General features: G+C 52.4%; 3 protein-coding genes across 3 annotated transcripts; 2 read left to right on the top strand and 1 right to left on the bottom strand.

The window, feature by feature from the left end:
* Positions 1-10: 10 nt before the first annotated feature.
* Positions 11-6,396, bottom strand: Gcdh (glutaryl-CoA dehydrogenase). The gene is made up of 11 exons (XM_026399620.1): positions 6,157-6,396; positions 6,038-6,073; positions 5,626-5,769; positions 5,394-5,456; positions 4,945-5,115; positions 3,926-4,055; positions 3,627-3,843; positions 3,048-3,151; positions 2,675-2,800; positions 2,253-2,413; positions 11-568 (listed from the first exon to the last, which is right to left on the bottom strand). Exons 1-11 carry the CDS (start codon positions 6,245-6,247, stop codon positions 495-497), a joined length of 1,317 nt encoding a protein of 438 aa, XP_026255405.1. The 5' UTR covers positions 6,248-6,396; the 3' UTR covers positions 11-494.
* A 5,426-nt stretch (positions 6,397-11,822) lies between these two features.
* On the top strand, positions 11,823-14,751 carry Klf1 (KLF transcription factor 1). Its single transcript, XM_026399857.1, has 3 exons — positions 11,823-11,924; positions 12,521-13,346; positions 14,576-14,751. Exons 1-3 carry the CDS (start codon positions 11,838-11,840, stop codon positions 14,749-14,751), a joined length of 1,089 nt encoding a protein of 362 aa, XP_026255642.1. The 5' UTR covers positions 11,823-11,837.
* Positions 14,752-15,857: 1,106 nt separating this feature from the next.
* On the top strand, positions 15,858-18,134 carry Dnase2 (deoxyribonuclease 2, lysosomal). The gene is made up of 6 exons (XM_026399783.1): positions 15,858-16,064; positions 16,206-16,386; positions 16,488-16,566; positions 16,761-16,925; positions 17,021-17,218; positions 17,613-18,134. The coding sequence occupies exons 1-6, from the start codon at positions 15,970-15,972 to the stop codon at positions 17,951-17,953; spliced, it is 1,059 nt and encodes a 352-aa protein (XP_026255568.1). The 5' UTR covers positions 15,858-15,969; the 3' UTR covers positions 17,954-18,134.
* The last annotated feature ends 136 nt before the right edge of the window (positions 18,135-18,270 follow it).

Here is an 18,270-nt window from a genome sequence, read left to right on the forward strand (position 1 = left end):
CACTGTGGGGTCAGCTATGCAGGCTCTTTATTCTCCTTTCCCTTGTTCTGCTCCAGTATCCAACATAAATAAGGCACTGCCCCGGGATGGGAGGGTAGGAAGGCACAGTGAGCCCCGATGCACCCTCTTGGGGTCTGGGGTCTGCTCAGGGCAACTTGAGGTTGGTCTTGATGAAGTTGCTACAGAGTCATTCTCCTCCTCCTCCCTGCTCCACCCCATCAGGAGAAGCTTCTGTCTTAAGGTAAATGGAATCTGACCTCATCCACAGTTAAAAGTGGATCGAGAAACACTGAGAATCCCATCTTCTTTTTAAGAAACACTTCTGGGTGATTTCCAAAGGGAAACTTTGATATTTAAAAATCAGTATGTCAGTAGTTCCCATCATACAAGTTGGGTCCATTTACCACCATCTACAGCACAGTGGTCCCAGGGTTCAGCCAAACATCTCTCCAGGAAGGGGCTTCAGAGCATCCAGGTCCTCCAGTGAAGTGGGTTCACTTGCCAACTGTAAACGCCTGAATTCCTGTGATTGCTCTTCCAAGGATCAGAGCGTGAATGTCATGTGTACCTGGACGAGATTAATAAAGAGTGGGCTTGGAGTCTTAGAACCTGTGACTTCCCTTTAAAGTTAGTTTTCATGTCCCCCTAGGTCACAATTCCAGAAGAACAGACCTACAGAGATGATGAATGCTAACCACTGCTGGGAGATTCACTTACATCTTAGTGACAGCCACCAAGAGGCTATTGTTGGGCCATGCAGAGAAGATTGTTTTTCACAGTTCTGTAACATAACTTGGCCAGAAAAATAAAAAGATAACCCAAGTTCCTTGTGCTAGATCCAGTAATACAGCAAGTCTAGCCCTCGCTATGGGCCCAGCCTTAGTGCTCCCCACTCTTGGCAAATTCGCCCCACCCCACATGATACCCCAGTTGATTAAACATTTGATTTTCAATCCAGCCATGCTTCCCATGACAGAGGCTGAGCCTTTCGGCTATGTGAAAATACGACTCTTTCCCTTTCGGCTATGTGAAAATACGACTCTTTCCCATCCCCAGGAGGGACAGGAAAGCAAATATCAGAAAGCAGTCACTTGTCCAGGCTAATCCCCCAGCCTGAAGCTGTCCCTCCTAGAATGGCCCACATGACCTTCCCCAGCTTTCAGCAGGCAGAGGCAGAGACTAGGCCTCCCTTTTACAGAGTCAGATCGCACTGTTGACTTCCCAAAGCCCACTTCTGACCCTTCCCTCTGCTGTGTAAGACCCTGTGCAGGTCCCTCTGCTTATCCTCAGGGTCATCCTCACACTGTGGGATCCCCCACCCTTGCCTGACAGAAACAATATGTGGGGCTGCAGGACCTCCCCTTGGTTCCTTAGTCCTGGGGGTGAGCAGGGAAGACATTCACTCCCACACATGCCATCTCTTCTGTCTAAAAGCTTCTCGGCATGGGGAACTCTATTTCTACATGGCTTGCAATGGACTGTGCTTTTTTTTTTTTTTTTTTCCATTTGTTTGTTTATTTATTGGTTCTGGGGTTTAGTGTCCAGGGGCACTCAACTACTGAGGCACATCCCCAGCCCTTTTTGGTATTCTGTTTAGAGACAGGGCCTTGCTGAGTTGCTTAGCACCTCACTAAATTGCTAAGGCTGGCTTCGAACTTATGAGCCTCCTACCTCAGCCTCTGGAGCTGCTGGGATTACAGGCATGCGCCACCACACCCAGCCCTTTTTTTTTTTTTCCTTTTCAATTATCTTTTCTTTACATCTGTCTTCCCACCGAGTCAGGAGTCCAGGACCCAGTGTGAGCAATATCCAGTTGCAAGGTGCAAACATCACTGTCTACAAATGACTTTTCTTTATCTCTGAACATAAAGTAGAATGGTGATTCCTGTATGTTGCTTCACCCTCTCTCCCTTGCACCCCCAGCCTTCGGGGACTGCCCTCACTCTGGGGATGCCTGTGGAGGCTGTCCCTCAGTCTGAGGAACACCCTTCTCCTTAGCACAATGGGAGAAGGGGCCAGAAGTCCTCATAGGGCCTGCTGGGACCTCGATGCCATGCAGTGAGTGTGTGGAGCATTTAATTTTCACCAGGCCACATGAGCAACTTTGAATGAGAGACAGAGGCCTGTGACTTGACCCCCGTCACACTGCCACTTGCTGATAGCTGGAGTAGGATGCAAACATATTGTCCCAAGACACTGAGAAGGCCACTGTGACACTCCACCCCTGTCCCAGCCAAGGGTCCAGCCCCTACCTTCATAGGTGTTCACAGCCTCCAGGTTCATGGCATGCCGGATCACATGATACTCATCAGAAATCCCATTCCCCCCAAGCATGTCTCGGGCCTGGCGAGCAATATCCAGGGCTTTCCCACAGTTATTCCTCTTCAGCAGGGAGACCATTTCCGGGGTGGCCCTGGAAGTGGCACATACATGTAACAAGCAACAGATACAAAGAACTGATGCCCTGAGCAAACCCAGCCAGTGGGAGGGTGGACTCCCTAGTGTAGCCACCAAGCTCCCAATAAGGGACCAAGGCCATTCCTGGCCCAGTCCATGAAGGCCAAGAGAAAGAGAAGCATGGGTCCCTGGAACTATTAGGGAGAAAGGGCCTTCTCCCCAGGAGGGGCACAGAGTCCTCCCACCATAGCTGCCTCCCCCAATTTGAGGCCCCTACTTGTCCTGATCCTTCAAGCGGCCAAGCTGCAGGCAGGCATGGAGGCCCAGTGTGATCTCAGTGAGCATGTCTGCCAGCTTCTTCTGAATTAGTTGGTTCCTGGCCAATGGTACACCAAACTGGATCCTGAACAGGTAAGATCAGGTAAGGGCTGGAGGGATGCCCACTTCCTGGTCTCATCCCAAGGCCCCACTGTTCCAGGAAGCCCACCTGTCCCTGGAGCTCACCATGGCCCAGCTGTGGACTCAGCCCTTCACTGAGCAGAAGGAATTCACAGAGAAGGGCAGGAACTGGAGAATCACTACTGGGAACAAGATGGATCCCAAGACCCCTCACACCCCCAGGAATCTCACAGCATAAATGCCACACACACCTGTCCAGGGTGTACTGCCGGGCCGTGTGCAGACAGAACTCGGCGGCTCCCAGCACGCCCCACGTGATGCCATATCGGGCATTGTTGAGGCAGCCGAAGACACCCTGTAGGGTTGAGGGTGGTGGGGCTGAGAGCCTGTGCAGAACCAACTCTGAAGCAGGGGAAAACTCCCTCCCAGACACCCCGGACAGGGACCCAGCAGCCATTTAATCACACAGGGCCCTGGCAGCAAAGCTCCGGTACAGCAGGCCTGGACCGGTGCCTGCCCACTCTGGATCTGCGCACTCCTACCCAGCCTAGGACCTGGATTCAGTGCTCAGACCTAGGAGGCTGGCGTAAGGAGACTGAAAGATGACCATGACTGCAAGGCTTAGGCTGGTGCAGGCCCGCAGGTGTCCTGGGCAGAACCAAGATAAGCAAGACGGTCAGCCAAAAAGGACATTATCATATTAGTGAGTCAGTTCGAGCCTCATTTTATGCTCTATAAGCACAGGGACAGTGTGTGTGTTCAATCCTTGCCTGAGAAAGGTGAACCAGAAGGTGACCTGACACCAGTTTACCCAAGTGTCCACTACTCACCGCCAGGCCAGACACATTGGGCAGCAGGTTCTCCTCTGGCACCTCCACACCATCCATGATGATCATGCCTGTGGCAGAAGCCCGCAGCGAGAACTTGCCTTCAATCTTGGGGGCTGAAAGGCCCCGCATCCCCTTCTCCAGAAGGAAGCCCCGAATGCGGTTGTCTTCACACCGAGCCCACACTACAAACAGGTCAGCCACAGGGGAATTGGTAATCCTAGGGACAGGACAGTCAGTAAGAGGACTGGTTGCTGACCCCCTGCCCTATCCACCTGCCTGCCCAACACCCAGCCTCTCACCAGGTCTTGGTCCCACTGAGAGTATAGCTCTTGTTAGATGGGTTATGGTGGGCCTTGGTCTCCATGCTGCCAGGGTCACTCCCATGGTTGGGCTCTGTGAGCCCGAAGCAGCCCAGAAGCTCCCCTTTGGCTGCAGGCACAAAACAGAGTCACAGGGCTGCTGAGCCAACATTCACCCTCTCAAACAAAGATTACCAGTTTCCCCACTGAGCCAGGCTCCTTGACCAAGGTGGGTCAGGCCCTGCCTTGCCAGCACTCCCAGGTAGTAGAAGAAATGGTTCTCCCAGGCCATCATCACAATGCCATGCTGGAGAATGGGCTCCAGGGAATCAGGAAGGAGCTGGTGAGTGTCCTGAAGGCACAGAGAAGTTACACAGGAGGAGAGTGTGAGGAAGATAGATCCTGGCAGAGGAATGGGATGGGCAAAGGCCCAGGGGTACCTTTGAAGAATCCCAAGCAGCTGAGCCTGGCTGAGGAGGAGCAATTGAGAGAGTGGCCAGAAATTAGGTGGAAATGTGAGCAGAGGCCAGGTCATGCAGGGGGTCTCATGGACATGGTTAGAAAGTTAAGACTTTACACTGTGGTCTGGGATTTGGAACACAGAAAGCAAATCAGGAGACAAGACAGATCTAAGAGGAGATGGTCAAGACTGGTGAGTGATCTGGTATCCAAGTGATCCCAGAGCCTTGTCAGAGAGACTCAGGTGGTCAATGGTGCCATTTCTTTCTTTTGCTGTACTAGAAATTGAATCCAGAGCCTCCCACATGCTAGGCAAGCACTCTACCACTGAGCTACATCCCTAACCTTTTGATCTTTTACTTTTGAGACAGGGTCTCACTAAGTTGCCCATTGGCCTTGACTTTAGGCTCCTTCTGCCTCAGCCTCCCAGAATTATCAGGTGTGTGCCACCACAACCAGATGGTACAATCACTGAGATGGGGAAAGAGGTAGGCCACATTTCTGCATTCCAGATCACAGGGTCTGTCTTCCTTCCACCAGCCCCACAGATAGCCACTCACCCAACCGGGGCAGGTACTTCTGCCGCTGCTCCTCATTGCCATAGGCATAGATAGGTTGCATTACAAGGGAGGACTGGACGCTCATCATGGACCTGTAGCCGCTGTCTACCCGCTCCAACTCTCGGGCCAAGAGCCCATAGGCCACAGATGAGACCCCAGCACAGCCATACCCTGGGGGCATGAGGAAGAGCAGGTAGGATAAGAAAGGCCAAATCCCAGTCCAGCCAGGACAAGGGACTTCTGGGACCCAAGAGAGAATGCTACATCTGGGCACCCAAGGAAGCAGGCAGGGAGCTGGCTGTAGTTGGGGGTTTACTCATCTCATCCCACAGCTGCTTTAGAAAAGAGGGATAACCAGTCCCATTTTAGATCAAGAAACTGTGGCTCATGGAAAGGAAGGACTATGGGACAAAGTAAGGTCTACAAAGTACAGAGAAATTTGTCCCTACCTTTGATGGTAGGTCCCAGAACACCCAGCTCCCCCATCTCATTGACGATCTCCCGATGAAAAACTGTGAAGAGACAGATGTCTGAGTTCAGGCCCAGCTGTGGTCCTCTGCAGGCCACAGGTCCAGAGACAGAAGAGCCCAGATACTATAGCAGGCAGAGCCGGTATGAATGGCAGAGGATAGAGTTTCAGTGAGGAAGGGATCCCAGGGTGCCCACCGGACCACTAGGCACCTTCATTGCGATTGGCCAGCAGGATTCGAGGCATAAGACGCTCCTGGCAGTAGGTGCGGAAGGTGTCCCTGATGAGGATCTCATCTGCTGTCAGCTGCTCCTCCAGCACCAGCGGGTCACGCCAGTCAAACTCAGGACGAGAGGCTGGAGTGGGTTGGGAACTGATTCAGCCTGGCCCACCCCTTCTCCCCTAACTCGATCCTTGAGGATGTGGGCTGCAAACAGGACTGACAAAAGTGACCATTCTCCGATCCTGAAGGATCAGTGCACCCATAATCTTAGCGCCTTTGACCCTGAGCATGCCCCTGCCTCCCCTCCTGGGCAGCCCACGGATTCAGGGGCAGAGTCCACCTGGGGCAGGCAGACAGCTGGACAGGGGCCAAAGAACAACAGTGTGACTAAAGATCCTTACATGTGGCCGGTTGACTCTGTGTCCTCCCTCCTTTCTCTGCAAACACACAACGTAAAAGTTACATAGGAAACGCTCCGGAACCCCCAATTCTTCCTTCCCCATCCCACCCGGACACTGACCAGTGTGCACAGCCGCCGAGCCCCAGGTGCGCAGGACGCGCAGGCGGGGCCAGCGGCTCAGCAACCGCAGGGAGACGCCCTTCAGGGCCATGAAATCAACAAGGGGCGAGCGATGCAAAGACGGCCAACTGGAAGAGCGGGGGCGTGAGGCCGAAAGGCTCCCACAACGAAGTTGGCCCCTAGTGTACCCAGTGCCTCCAGGTCCCTAGAGGTCGCAAATCAACTGACCAAAGCTTTTGACCTCAGCCGCAAGTGGGCGGAGCCGACACAGAACGGGTTTTCCCATTGGTTCCTCTTAGACACGGCTCCTCCGTGGCTCTGCCTTTTAAAGGGGCTACTGGCCGCCCTCCGGGTGGAAGCAGGCGCGCCCAGGTCTAGGCAGGTTGACCGTTTTAAGAAGCGGAACAGGGAAGGGGGCGGAAGGCGAGTGCGCCAAGCCGATTGGCCAGTAGTATTCGTGTTCTGATTGGCCCCAGATGCAGGGGGCGTGTGCGGAGGGATCCCGGAGTTGAATAAAGAAACTTAAGCACAAGGGGAGAAAGTCTTGGAACTCCGATCGAGGGGAAGGTGGCCTGCGAGTGGGAGACCCTAGCCCAACTGTCTGCCAATCTATCCCAGGAAACACGTGTAGCTACGTGTGGGAGATCTTGTGTGACTCTGTGCGTCTGCTGTGATTGTGCCCGAGTGTGCCATCTGTGTGTAGGTGGGACTGACTGTATGCATGTTTGTGGCGTTCTGAGACTTGGGATGGTGCATTTGGATTCTGCTTTAGCGGCTGTGTGTATGGGATTGTGTTTCTCTGGAAATTTGTGTGATATTGTAACTGTGCGTTTCTGTGATTATTTCTGCATTGGTGTATATTCTGTGGAATTGATTGTGCTTTTCTCTCGTATGATTCTGCTTATATTCTGTGGTTGTAATTGTAATTGTGTGTAGGTATAATCCTATTAATAGTTGGCTTTACAAATACGTTTGTGTGCGCGCTCGTGCATGCATGTGTATGTGTATATATATATACACATCCTCAGCCCTTTATTTTTTAATTCTGAGAAAAGCTCTCATTAAATTAATTAAGCATTGCTAAATTGCTGAAGCTGGACTTGAACTTGTGATCCTCTAATCTCAGCCTCCTGAGTCACTGGGCCTGGCCTGTGGACATGTGATTCTGAGATGACCAGAATCTGTATATGATTGTGTCAGAGTGATTACGATAATGCTTGTGTCATGTCCGTGGGTATTTATGTCTCAGTTGACTGGGGGTTGTGTCCAGGTGTAAACTCTCTGTGACTGTGCCTGTCAGTGTAGTGTAGCTGAATGTCTTTGTGCTTTCTTGTCTGTGTACAAGCTTTTGCAGTGATATTCTGTGTGATTGTGTGTGTGAGACTCAGTGGTTTTCTTTTCAGGTGTGGCTATTATCTTTGGGGTTTGTTTGTTTGGTGCTGGGGATTGAACCCACACCTTCATGAATGCTAAACACTTACTCTACCACTGAGCAACACCCCTGCCCTTATTTCTGTGATCATATGACTGCTATTTGTGTATTAGTCTGTGGTTGTGTATCTATATGCATCTGTGTGATTCGATCTGTATGCCGTTTTGTGTGGTTATGTGCCCAGGTGTGATACATCTGTGCCTAAGTGAGCAGCTGCACTCATTAGGTCTCTTTTGTTGTTGTTGTTGTGCTACGGATTGAACCCAGAGCTGTGTGCATGCGAGTCAAGCACTCTACCAACTGAGCTATATCCACAGCCTACTAGGTCTCTTTAAGGAGCATTTGTATGTCATGCATTTGAATCTGGGAATTGAGTGCCTGACGATGTCCTCTGTCTTACAGTGACACACCTAGTGTGACTTGCCTGTTTACCAACTGAAGAAAGCCTAGAAAGCAGGAGGGCCTTGCTCAGTGTCACAGTGGGTCTAACCAGGGCCCTTGCCATCCACATTGACACTCTAGAGAGTGATGTTATTTGGTGGGCCCTGCTTCTCACATCCTCTCTGACTTAGTGTGGGATTGTGTCTGAATGTGATTATTGGCCTGCCTATCCCTAAGTGTCTGGGGCCTAAGTCCCCCTGGACCCTCTCACCTTCTGGGCCCTTCTCACTCTTTTTTTTTTTTTTTTAGAATTTTTTTAATATTAATTTTTTAGTTTTCGGTGGACACAACATCTATATATATATATATATTTATTTATTTATTTATTTATTTTGTGGTGCTGAGGATCAAACCCAGCGCCTCACACATGCTAGGCAAGCGCTCTACCACTGAGCCACCACCCCAGCCCCATGGACACAACATCTTTTTATTTTATTTTTATGTGGTGCTGAGGATCGAACCCAGCGCCCTGCGCATGCCAGGTGAGCGCATTACCACTTGTGCCACATCCCCAGCCCCCTTCTCACTCTTAATATCCAAATAAAATGGTCCCAGTCCTTCTTCCCACACAGCAGGAAATCCATCACTACCCTGAAATGCCTGGGATTCCACACAGGTCTCCTGGTCACCTCCCTCCTCCTGTAGCTAGTGGCTTCTCTCCTCCTTTCCACCAAAGCCTCCTTCCCTGGTGCTGGTATGCGGCGTTGGAGTTCTCTGATGCTCGTTAGGGGTGAAGGAGCGATGACAACATACATGCTGGAAAACCCAAGTTGAGATTCAAACCTTGCTGCTGTTAAGAAATCTATCATTCTTCCTGGCCACACACTCCAAGGAACTTTGTTTCCCAACCAGATGTCACCTAACCCCTAGACCCCTGTCTTCTTGCCTCATCTTGAAGAGCCAAACATGTCTGTGTAGTGCCTTATCTTAAACAGAGATCTCTCCCCAAGAGAAACTTTGCCTTCCTCTCCAGAAAACCACTCCAGTTACAATCAGTTTATTTCACTGAGATGAAATACACATCACATTAACCATTCTAAAGTGTAAAATTCATTAGCACAGGCATGCAATTTGGCTGGCTGGGTCATTTTTAACTTTTGAGGAACCATCAAACTTTTCCAGGGCTGTGGTTGTGACTCGTGGTACAGCACTTGCCTAGCACGTGTGAGGCCCTGGGTTCGATCCTCAGCACCACAGAAAAATAAATGAAGTAAAATAAATAAATAAATAAATAAACTTCTCCAGCTGGGTGGGGTGGCACATACTTGTAAACCTGGGAGGCTGAGGCAGGAGCACTGCAAGTTCATGAAAGCCAGCCTCAAGAACTTAGCAAGATTGTCTCAAAAAACAAAAAGGGCTGGGGATGTAGTTCAGTGTGTGGGGCCCTGGGTTCAATCCCCCACCACAAAACAAAATAAGCAAAAAGCACCTGTTTTCCATAGTGGCTGTACCACCAACAGTGTGATTTCCCACGGTTCTGATTTCTCCACGTCCTCACCAACACTTCCATTTTGTTCTTATAATTCTCTTTATTATCTAGTTCACAGTGTTGGAGATTTAACCCAGGGCCCTGGGCATGCTATGCATGCACTCTGGTCCTGAGCTGCACCTCCAGCTCTATTATATTTTATTGTTGAGATGGCATCTGGCTGTGTTGCCGAGGCTGGTCTCCAAGCCCTGGGTTCAAGTGATCCTCCTGCTTTAGCCTCCAAGTACCTAGGACTACAGGTGTGCACCACTATGCCTGGCTATTTTCCATTTTTAAAAAATTACAGCCATCCCAGTAGTTGTACCAACCCTGCTTTTTGTCTTTCCCTTCTACCCCAGGGTATGCAAATTTTAAATTTTTTTTTTATTATTGTGTGTGTATGTGTGTATGTATGTATGTATATATATATATATGTGTGTGTGTGTGTATATATATATAAATTTAGAGACAGGGTGTCACTAACTTGCCTAGCACCTTGCCATTGCTGAGTCTGGCTTTGAACTCATAATCCTCCTGTCTTAGCCTCCTGAGCCACTGGGCTTACAGGCGAGCGCCACCGTGCCCAGCTTTTTTTTTTTTGTCTTTTTTGTGTGATGTGTTTATGGCACACTATGACTGGTCTGTGGTGACACATCCGTGTCTGGGTGAAGCTGTGTGCTGTATTAGGATGTTTGATTCCATGTCCCTGTGATTGCCTGTGCTTGGCTGCTTGCGCCCCCTATGGTTTGGCAATGGTAACTCTAAATTTGTGGCTACATATTGTGTCTGGGGCAGGTAGTGTGCTATTTAAAGTGCAGGTTTTGGGGAGGATGTCTGTGATTTTATGATGTATGGTTGTGTGCATGACTCCATCACTATGTTTGTGGACATCTGTGTGCAACTACGTTTTATTTTTTTGTGTCTGAGGCCACCTCTGTTTTAGGGGGTTGTGCGACGTCAATAGTTATAATAACAACATACCCAGGAATCTCCGTTTGTCTACTTGGTTGTGGCCAAACTGTATCAGTGGGATTGTGTAACTGGGATTTTTTTCAGCACCTGTCATTATGAATTCTGCATCTCAGGACTGTGTCTGTAAATATTGTGCAATGCTAAGCAATATAGTATCAACAACTGTTTGCATAGCATTTACAGTGCATTAAGTATTATAATTAATCTGAAGATGATTTAAAGTAAGGCTGTAAGAAGATTCTATACAAATAGTGCCATTTTGTATAAGGGACTTGAACATCTGTGAATTTTAAAATCTGGGAGGGGGGTCCTGAACCAATCCCCTGTGGATATGGAAGGATGACTGTATATGTACAGAAACCCTACTTTCTGTGTGGTTTCCTGGACTAAGAGATCAGGAACTTGTGTCACTATGTAATTGCATGGCTATGTGTAGCTAGGAACTGTTTCTGGGGCGTGAGGTTGTGTGCCTATCCAAGCTCCCGAGGCACCAGAGTGGAGGCCTCTCTTGCAGAACCTCAGTGTGGTTCATTCATCGAGCAGTGGCCAGGCCCAGAGCCAGGGTTTGGGTCTCCTGCTTGATCCAACATCCCATCCCTGCCCCCATCACCTTGAAACAACTGTAACTGCACCAGCCTCCCCTTCCCCATAGTTCCATGCAGTGCCCACTGAGAGTCAGTGGTAGGCAATGGTTGGCTGATTGGCAGGGGCTCCCTCCCACCACAGGGTTCAGACCCTGAGAGCTCACATCCCAGTCAGTATGAAACCAAGCTAGTTTGCAGACCCAACCTCCAGCCCTCCCCCTCACTGGGGACACAGCTCTGGGTGTTCTGGGCCCCCACCTGATAGCAACCTCCGACATCTGGTGTGTCTGATAATGCCTGGCAGGGAGTTCGTGCCAAGTCCCGCCATCAGCACGGTTGCTGCTGTTTATTGGGGAGGGGAAGGGCTGCAGAGTCCTATTGGGGAACAAGGGGGTCCCACAGCCCCTTCCCAGAATATGCATTCTGTCACTTGCCCTTTCTCCAGAAAGGTAAACTGAGAACAGGCCTCTAAGCTTCTCCCTTTTTGAGGACTCAGTGCCTCTTTACCCAGCACCTGCACCCTCAATCCCAGGAACCCCCCCAACCACTGACATCTGACTTAGCTTTGAAAACAGAATCAGTCTTTCAGGCCCAGCCCCAAACAGTAGGAGGTGAGGTCCGTTCCCCTGAAACAGTGACCCCTGCCTTGTCTGTGCCTTATCAAGGGCTGCAGCCAATCAGCTGAGGGCTGAGAGGAGCCCTCCAAGGGGCCCAGAGAGCCTCAGAGCCCACGAGGCAGCCAAGGGAGAGGAGGCCTGAGGTGCAGGGTGAGCACCAGCCAGCCATGGCCACAGCTGAGACTGCCTTGCCCTCCATCAGCACGCTGACGACCCTGGGCCCCTTCCCGGACACCCAGGAGGACTTCCTTAAGGTGGGGTCAGGTGGGATCCAGGTGGGCTGTCCACAAGTCAGTGCTGTGGCCACAGGTTTTTGGGGGGGAGGGTTAGGCCTGCATTTTGCCGTGGTATTCTCCTCCATCCAGGTCTAGGGGGTTCTGAGGTTTGGGATGGGGCCTATTTCTGAAATGGAAAACTGAGGTGTGAGCTGAACCCCTTGTGTGTTTAGGCTCAGAAGGACAAACAATGAACCCAATATCAATTGGAAAGAGTAAAGCTATCTGGGGTTTTTCCAGGCCTTGGGACTTAATCTTATTGGGAGATGGGGAAGGAGAGGGAGGGTCTGGGGGGAACTGAGTCAAGGCTGGGTTTCCCCAACTCAGCCTCCCATCCCCAGTTCTACCACCCTTCCCCCATCCTGAATATGGCTGCAGATAAAGGAAGTCTTATCTTCTCTCTCCAGACAGACCTATGGACCTCTGTCTTTGGAGCTGAAGGAGAGTTAGGGGGGGTAGTTTGGGGTATGACAGTCAGACAAGTCCCCTTTCAGAAGCCTCTGGCCAGCCACTGTCCCTGGGTAAAGTACCCCGCGGTGTCTGCTCAAGTCTCAAGCTGTGCGCTCCCTCTCCAGTGGTGGCGTTCCGAGGAGGCACAGGACATGGGTCCAGGTCCCCCCGACCACATGGGGCCACACCTTTACGTGGGCATGGAGTCAGAAGACCAGCCTAGGGAGAATGAGGACAATGAGAAGGACGCGGCCGCCGACTGGGACCTGAATCTTTTGCTCACCAACTTTCCGGGCCCAGAGCCGGGCGGTGAGCCCCGGACCTGTGCTCTGACGTCCAGTGACGGCCCCGGGGCGCAATTCCCACCGCCGCCTGAGACTCTGGGCCCGTATGCCGGCGGCTCGGAGTTTTCGGCTGGGCTCTTGGGCTCCGAGGAGCAGGCAGTCTGGGTTCGCCCTGCCCAGGGGGCGACAGCTCCCAACCCCTTAGTGGCACCAGCCCTGGCCCCAGCCCCCGAGCCCAAGGCACTGCAGCTGCAGCCAGTGTACCCAGGGTCAGGTGCGGGCTCCTCGGGTAGCTACTTCACGCGGACCGGGTTTTCAGTGCCCGCGGCTCCGGGCGCCCCCTACGGGCTGCTATCGGGGTATCCCGCGCTGTACCCAGCGCCGCAGTATCAAGGGCACTTCCAGTTCTTCCCTGGTCTCCCGGCGCCTTCGCCTGCCCCCGTCGCGACCCCATCCTATCTGAATTGCCTGGGACCCGGGACGGTGGGCACGGGACTCGGGGGCTCCGCAGGAGACTCAGGAGTAACTACAGACGTCGCTCCATCAAAGCGCGGTCGGCGACCGTGGACGCACAAGAGGCAGGCTGCGCACACTTGCGCGCACCCGGGGTGCGGCAAGAGCTACACCAAGAGCTCCCACCTGAAGGCGCATCTGCGCACGCACACGGGTAAGGGGGCGGGGCCCGGGCGCGCAGCCGGGTTACGACAGGACCCCAGAGCAGAGCCCCGCCGCAGAGCGAGAAATTAAGAAGGGCGCGGGGGCTAAAGGCGAAGTGCAGGCCAGAGGGCAGGTTCTGGACGGCAGAGGCAGGGCTACAAGCAGAGTCACAGCAAGGGGCGGGGCCGAGTGAGCGGGGAGGAGATCTGGAACTTTCTGGGCAGAGCCAGAGAGCACAGCACCAACGCTGGAGGAGGACCGGGCAGAAAAAGGGCCTGGAAAATTGGGGGAGCGTTTCAGTACTGGGGGCCGACCCGTAAGAGCTGCGCCAGGGCTGGTCGGAGGGGCAGAAGTCCGGACGAGGGGTGCAGCTAGAGGAGGGACTGTGGGGAGGGTTCAATCTGGAATGCCAGAATCACTGAGGCCATGGCCAGTGTTTCCAGGCACGTGTTTGTTTGGTGTTGAGGCTGAACCAGACGAGTAGGAGGCGTGGCTACTCGTGGCAGGATAAGATGGGTATAATCAGTTTCAGGGTCGACTCACTGGGGAAAGGCCTCAACTTCCAAGCAGGTCTAGAGCGGAAGAGGGGAGAGCTGAGAGACAAAAGGCATAAAAAGGCACTGGGAATGTGACTCAGTGGTAGAGCATTTGTCTGGAATGCTTAAGGCCTTTGCTGCAATTCCCATCACCACCACCACCAACAACAACAACAACAAAAAGAAGAAGTTAGGTCCCGGGAGTGATAGACAAGGGTTAGGCCAAGTGTATACTGTCCCTCAAGTGCAGCGAGGAGATCATAACCACTGGACACAAGGCCTGGAACACGGAGGTGAATTTCAGGGTTCAGACACCAAGGTCAGGGGCGAGGTTACACAGCTGCTAAGGGCTCCCTGGTGCAAGAAAGGGCCTGGACTATTGGAGGCAAGACAGAAGGACGGGGTTGGGGCTGTCCTAGGACAGGGTACTAGGGCACAGGAAGTGAGGACAATGGTGTAGGGTGCAGGCTTGGGCCCAGGAAATGAGAGAGTGTGTGAGCCAGTTGGAGGTATAGAGGAAGAAGAAGGGTGCATACACCGGCAGGCCCCTGAAAATGAGTGTTCCTTTAGTATTATACCCTAGATACCTCACTTGCCCCACCCTAGTTCTGGCCCAGGCTGAGAAAAGGGATGTTACCTGATGCAGCAGACCCAGGGACAGGGTGGGTCAGACAGTGGCACTCACAGCTTCCTTGCCCCTTAGGAGAGAAGCCATATGCCTGCTCGTGGGATGGCTGCGGCTGGAAGTTTGCACGCTCTGATGAGCTGACCCGTCACTTCCGGAAACACACAGGACTTCGTCCCTTCAGCTGCCAGTTCTGCCCGCGTGCTTTTTCACGCTCCGACCACCTAGCCTTGCACATGAAGCGCCACCTTTAAGCCCTGCCCTGGTACTTGGATCTTGCCAGGAACTGGGGAATGTAAAAAATGGATTCATGCAGGGTTGTTTTCCCAAGGACAGAGGACCCTTGTTTGGACTCCACAAATCCACGGAAAGATCAAGAACTGACACAGACAAACCTAGGGGAGTCTCCAACCAAAGGGAGCCACACAGAAATATCTAACAGTCACACAGACCCAGCACAACAGACCATCAAATAAATGGGACTCAGACCAGCTTGCAGGAAGCCCTGGACAGCGGGAGGTGGGTGGTGTGAGGTTTCCCAGAGACCCGGGGCCTGCAAAGGGGCTTCATGCCAATGCTCATGAAGCTCCACATCAGTGGGGAATGGTTATGGGTCCTATAAAAATGCCCTTCCTATATAAAGCTTCCTCGTTGACCTGACTGGATTATGAGTGTTGGAAGCTGGAAGGAAGTTGTACCACCAGAGGTGATATGGGGTGGGGGGTACACATCCTCATCTAAACTTCGATATCCCCTCACTAAGGATGACCTGGGCCTTCCGGGCACTGCAGGGCTTTGTCATCCCCTTTCCACTTCTAAGACTAAGCACCGTCCTGTATCCTGTCTTGAGCTCTGGGGACATTCACAATGACAGTGTCCCTCCATTTAAGAATCCTCAGACCGGCCCCAAAACCTCATCTCGATCCAAGGTGACTCAGCTAGCTCGGTGGAGGGGGGGGGGGAGCCTGAGAAAACATGCAGAATGAAAACAGAAGAAGGGGAGTATCAGTCCCCTTAAGAGAACATAGGTGACAAGAGCTGGGCCTAACTTACAAGGCAAGAAAGTGGAAGAAACCCAAACTTGTGCCTGATTCAGATGCGGAAGCTAGAGAGGGTTCCAAAAGAAGAGTGGTCTGAGATTCCTCCCAGAGAGAAACGGGGGCGAGACTCCCACAGAGGCCCCATCAGAGGCGGCGCACCGGACCGCCCCGCCCTAAGGGGGCGTGGTGAGAGGCGGAGTCTGCGCCGCGGCTGGCCCTGTGGAGGGCGGGCCTGCGGGGAGGCGCCGCCTGGAGGGGAGCCCCGCCCTTGCAGGGGGTGGGAGGCTGCCTTTCCAAATCACTGCCTTGGTTCTCAGAGGCGGAGTCTCCACCCTCGAGATGTTTCCGCCCAGGTTTGGGGAAGTAAGGGCCTCTAGGAACTTGTGACCCGGTTCCCCCCTGTCTCAACCCAGATTCCTCAATTCCAGCCCCATGGCAGAGCTGAATCGGCTGCTGCTGGTCGCTCTGCTGTGGGTCCCTGCCGGGGCCCTGAGCTGCTATGGGGACTCGGGGCAGCCTGTGGACTGGTGAGCCAGCAGGCCACGGGGCTGGGAGGGGACAAGGTGCGGGAGAGCCTCCGGGAGCCTCTGGCGTTGCTGGGTGGTTCCATGAAGCATGGAGCTTCTTCTCTTCCCCTTCTCCTTTTCTGTGCCTTCCCCAACCTCCAGGTTCGTTGTCTACAAGCTGCCAGCCCACAGCCACCCTGGGGATGCGGTCTGGAGGGGAATGCGGTACAAATACTTGGACGACAAATCAGGGGGCTGGCGCGACGGCGCGGGGTCCATCAACAGCTCCACAGGGGCCGTGGGCCGCAGCCTGCTGCCGCTGTATCGTGGCAACACTAGCCAGGTGAAGGATGCTGTCCCAACCTGGGTGTGAGACTCTAGGAGAGGCCGCGCCTGGGGGGAACCTTTAGGTTACTCCTCTCTCCCCCCAACCCCCCATCCCAGCTGGCCTTCCTGCTCTACAATGACCAGCCGCCTGACTCCAGCATGGTTCAGGACTCTTCCAGCCGCGGGCATACGAAAGGTGAGTCCTGGTCTGGGAGCTAAGGAGGGGCCCTGTTTCCTTATGCATTTTTTCCTAAGCTAACATTTGACCTCATGGAGGGTGGGTATCTGTTCCCTACCTACACTCTCTCCAAGACCCCATGCAAAATGCAGATAATCTTGCTTGAGGGGGAATACTTTGAGCAGTCCCCTGATCCCTTTCTTCTGGTTCAGGCGTCCTGCTCCTGGACCAAGAAGGGGGCTTTTGGCTGGTCCACAGCGTGCCACGTTTCCCTCCACCCGCCTCCTCTGGTGCATACAGCTGGCCTCATAATGCTCAAACATATGGACAGACTCTCCTCTGTGTGTCTTTTCCCCTTTCCCAGTTCTCAGAGATTGGTGAGTAGAGTTAGCAAGGTAAGTCCAAATTCCCCAATCAAAAGTTGGAATGAACAGCCTCACGTTTGTTTGTTTCCTTCTTCCTTGTCTTCCAGGCGGGCAACTGACCTACACCTACCCCCTGGTCTATGACTTCAAGCTGGATGGTGTCATTGCCCAGAAACTCCCCATCCTGGAGAAAGTGGTCAGTGGCTCCCATGTTACCCAAGAACCCTGGAACAGCAGTGTAACACTGATGTCACAGGCAGGGACTGCTTTCCAGAGCTTTGCCAAATCTGGAAAGTTTGGAGATGGTAAGCCTTGAGGCTGGGGGTGGTGTGTTCTTTGTGGAAGGGCAATCTGGTGTAGCCACGGCTTAGAACAAACCAAGATCAGGTTTCTTTGGCAGACATAATCACATGAGAGGTAAACAACCATCAGGGTTCAGATTTTGATTTCTGGCTGTATGATGTGTGATTTCATCTGAGCCTGTTTTCTTGTCTGAAAATGGGAACACCGATGCCTACCTTAAAGCATGGTTGTGAATGAAGTGATGCACATAAAGTCTTTGGTAAGGGCCATTAATGTTAATGTTGTCATTCTTGCAGTTGATGAGAATTGACAATTGAGCCCAGAGACAGGGAGTGACCTAGGGAATCTCTAGCATTGGCCCTGCCCCTGGTCATGTCCTCTTTCTATTTTCTGCAGACTTGTATTCAGGCTGGTTGGCCGCAGCTCTTGGCAGCAACCTGCAGGTCCAGTTCTGGCCAAATTCTAGAGGCACCCTGCCCTCCAACTGTTCAGGGACCCAACACGTTCTGGATGTGACCCAGATAAGCTTCCCTGGACCAAGTGGACCAAGCTTCAATGCCACAGAGGACCACTCCAAATGGTGTGTGGCCCCAGAAGGGCCCTGGGCCTGTGTGAGTGACATGAATAGGAACCTCGGAGAAAAATATCGGGGTGGAGGCACACTGTGTGCCCAGCTGCCTGCCCTCTGGAAGGCCTTCCAGCCCCTGGTGAAAAACTGGACACGCTGTATAGAATAGAGCAGAGTCAGCAGAACAAAAAACTAAGCCCAGAAGAACAAAGAACTAAGGCTTGGGAACAAGTTTGGATTTGAGTTTGAATCCCAGTTTAGCCCCCTCTTAATTGTGTGACCTCAATTATGTGCCTTAGTCTACAAATCTACAAAATGGAGATTGTAACACTCCACTCAGGATTGTTGAATAAAAGGAAATCCTTTGGATGATGCTATTGACTTTTTCTTCAGGTAGCCATTAGGACACAGATTAGACACCCCATCCTCTTCTCTTCCTAAGGGTCTGGATACAGCTGGTGCATAAGTGTGCTACTCAAAATTCAC

This window comes from Urocitellus parryii, chromosome 3, assembly GCF_045843805.1.
Source record: "Urocitellus parryii isolate mUroPar1 chromosome 3, mUroPar1.hap1, whole genome shotgun sequence".
NCBI classification, from domain to species: domain Eukaryota; kingdom Metazoa; phylum Chordata; class Mammalia; order Rodentia; family Sciuridae; genus Urocitellus; species Urocitellus parryii.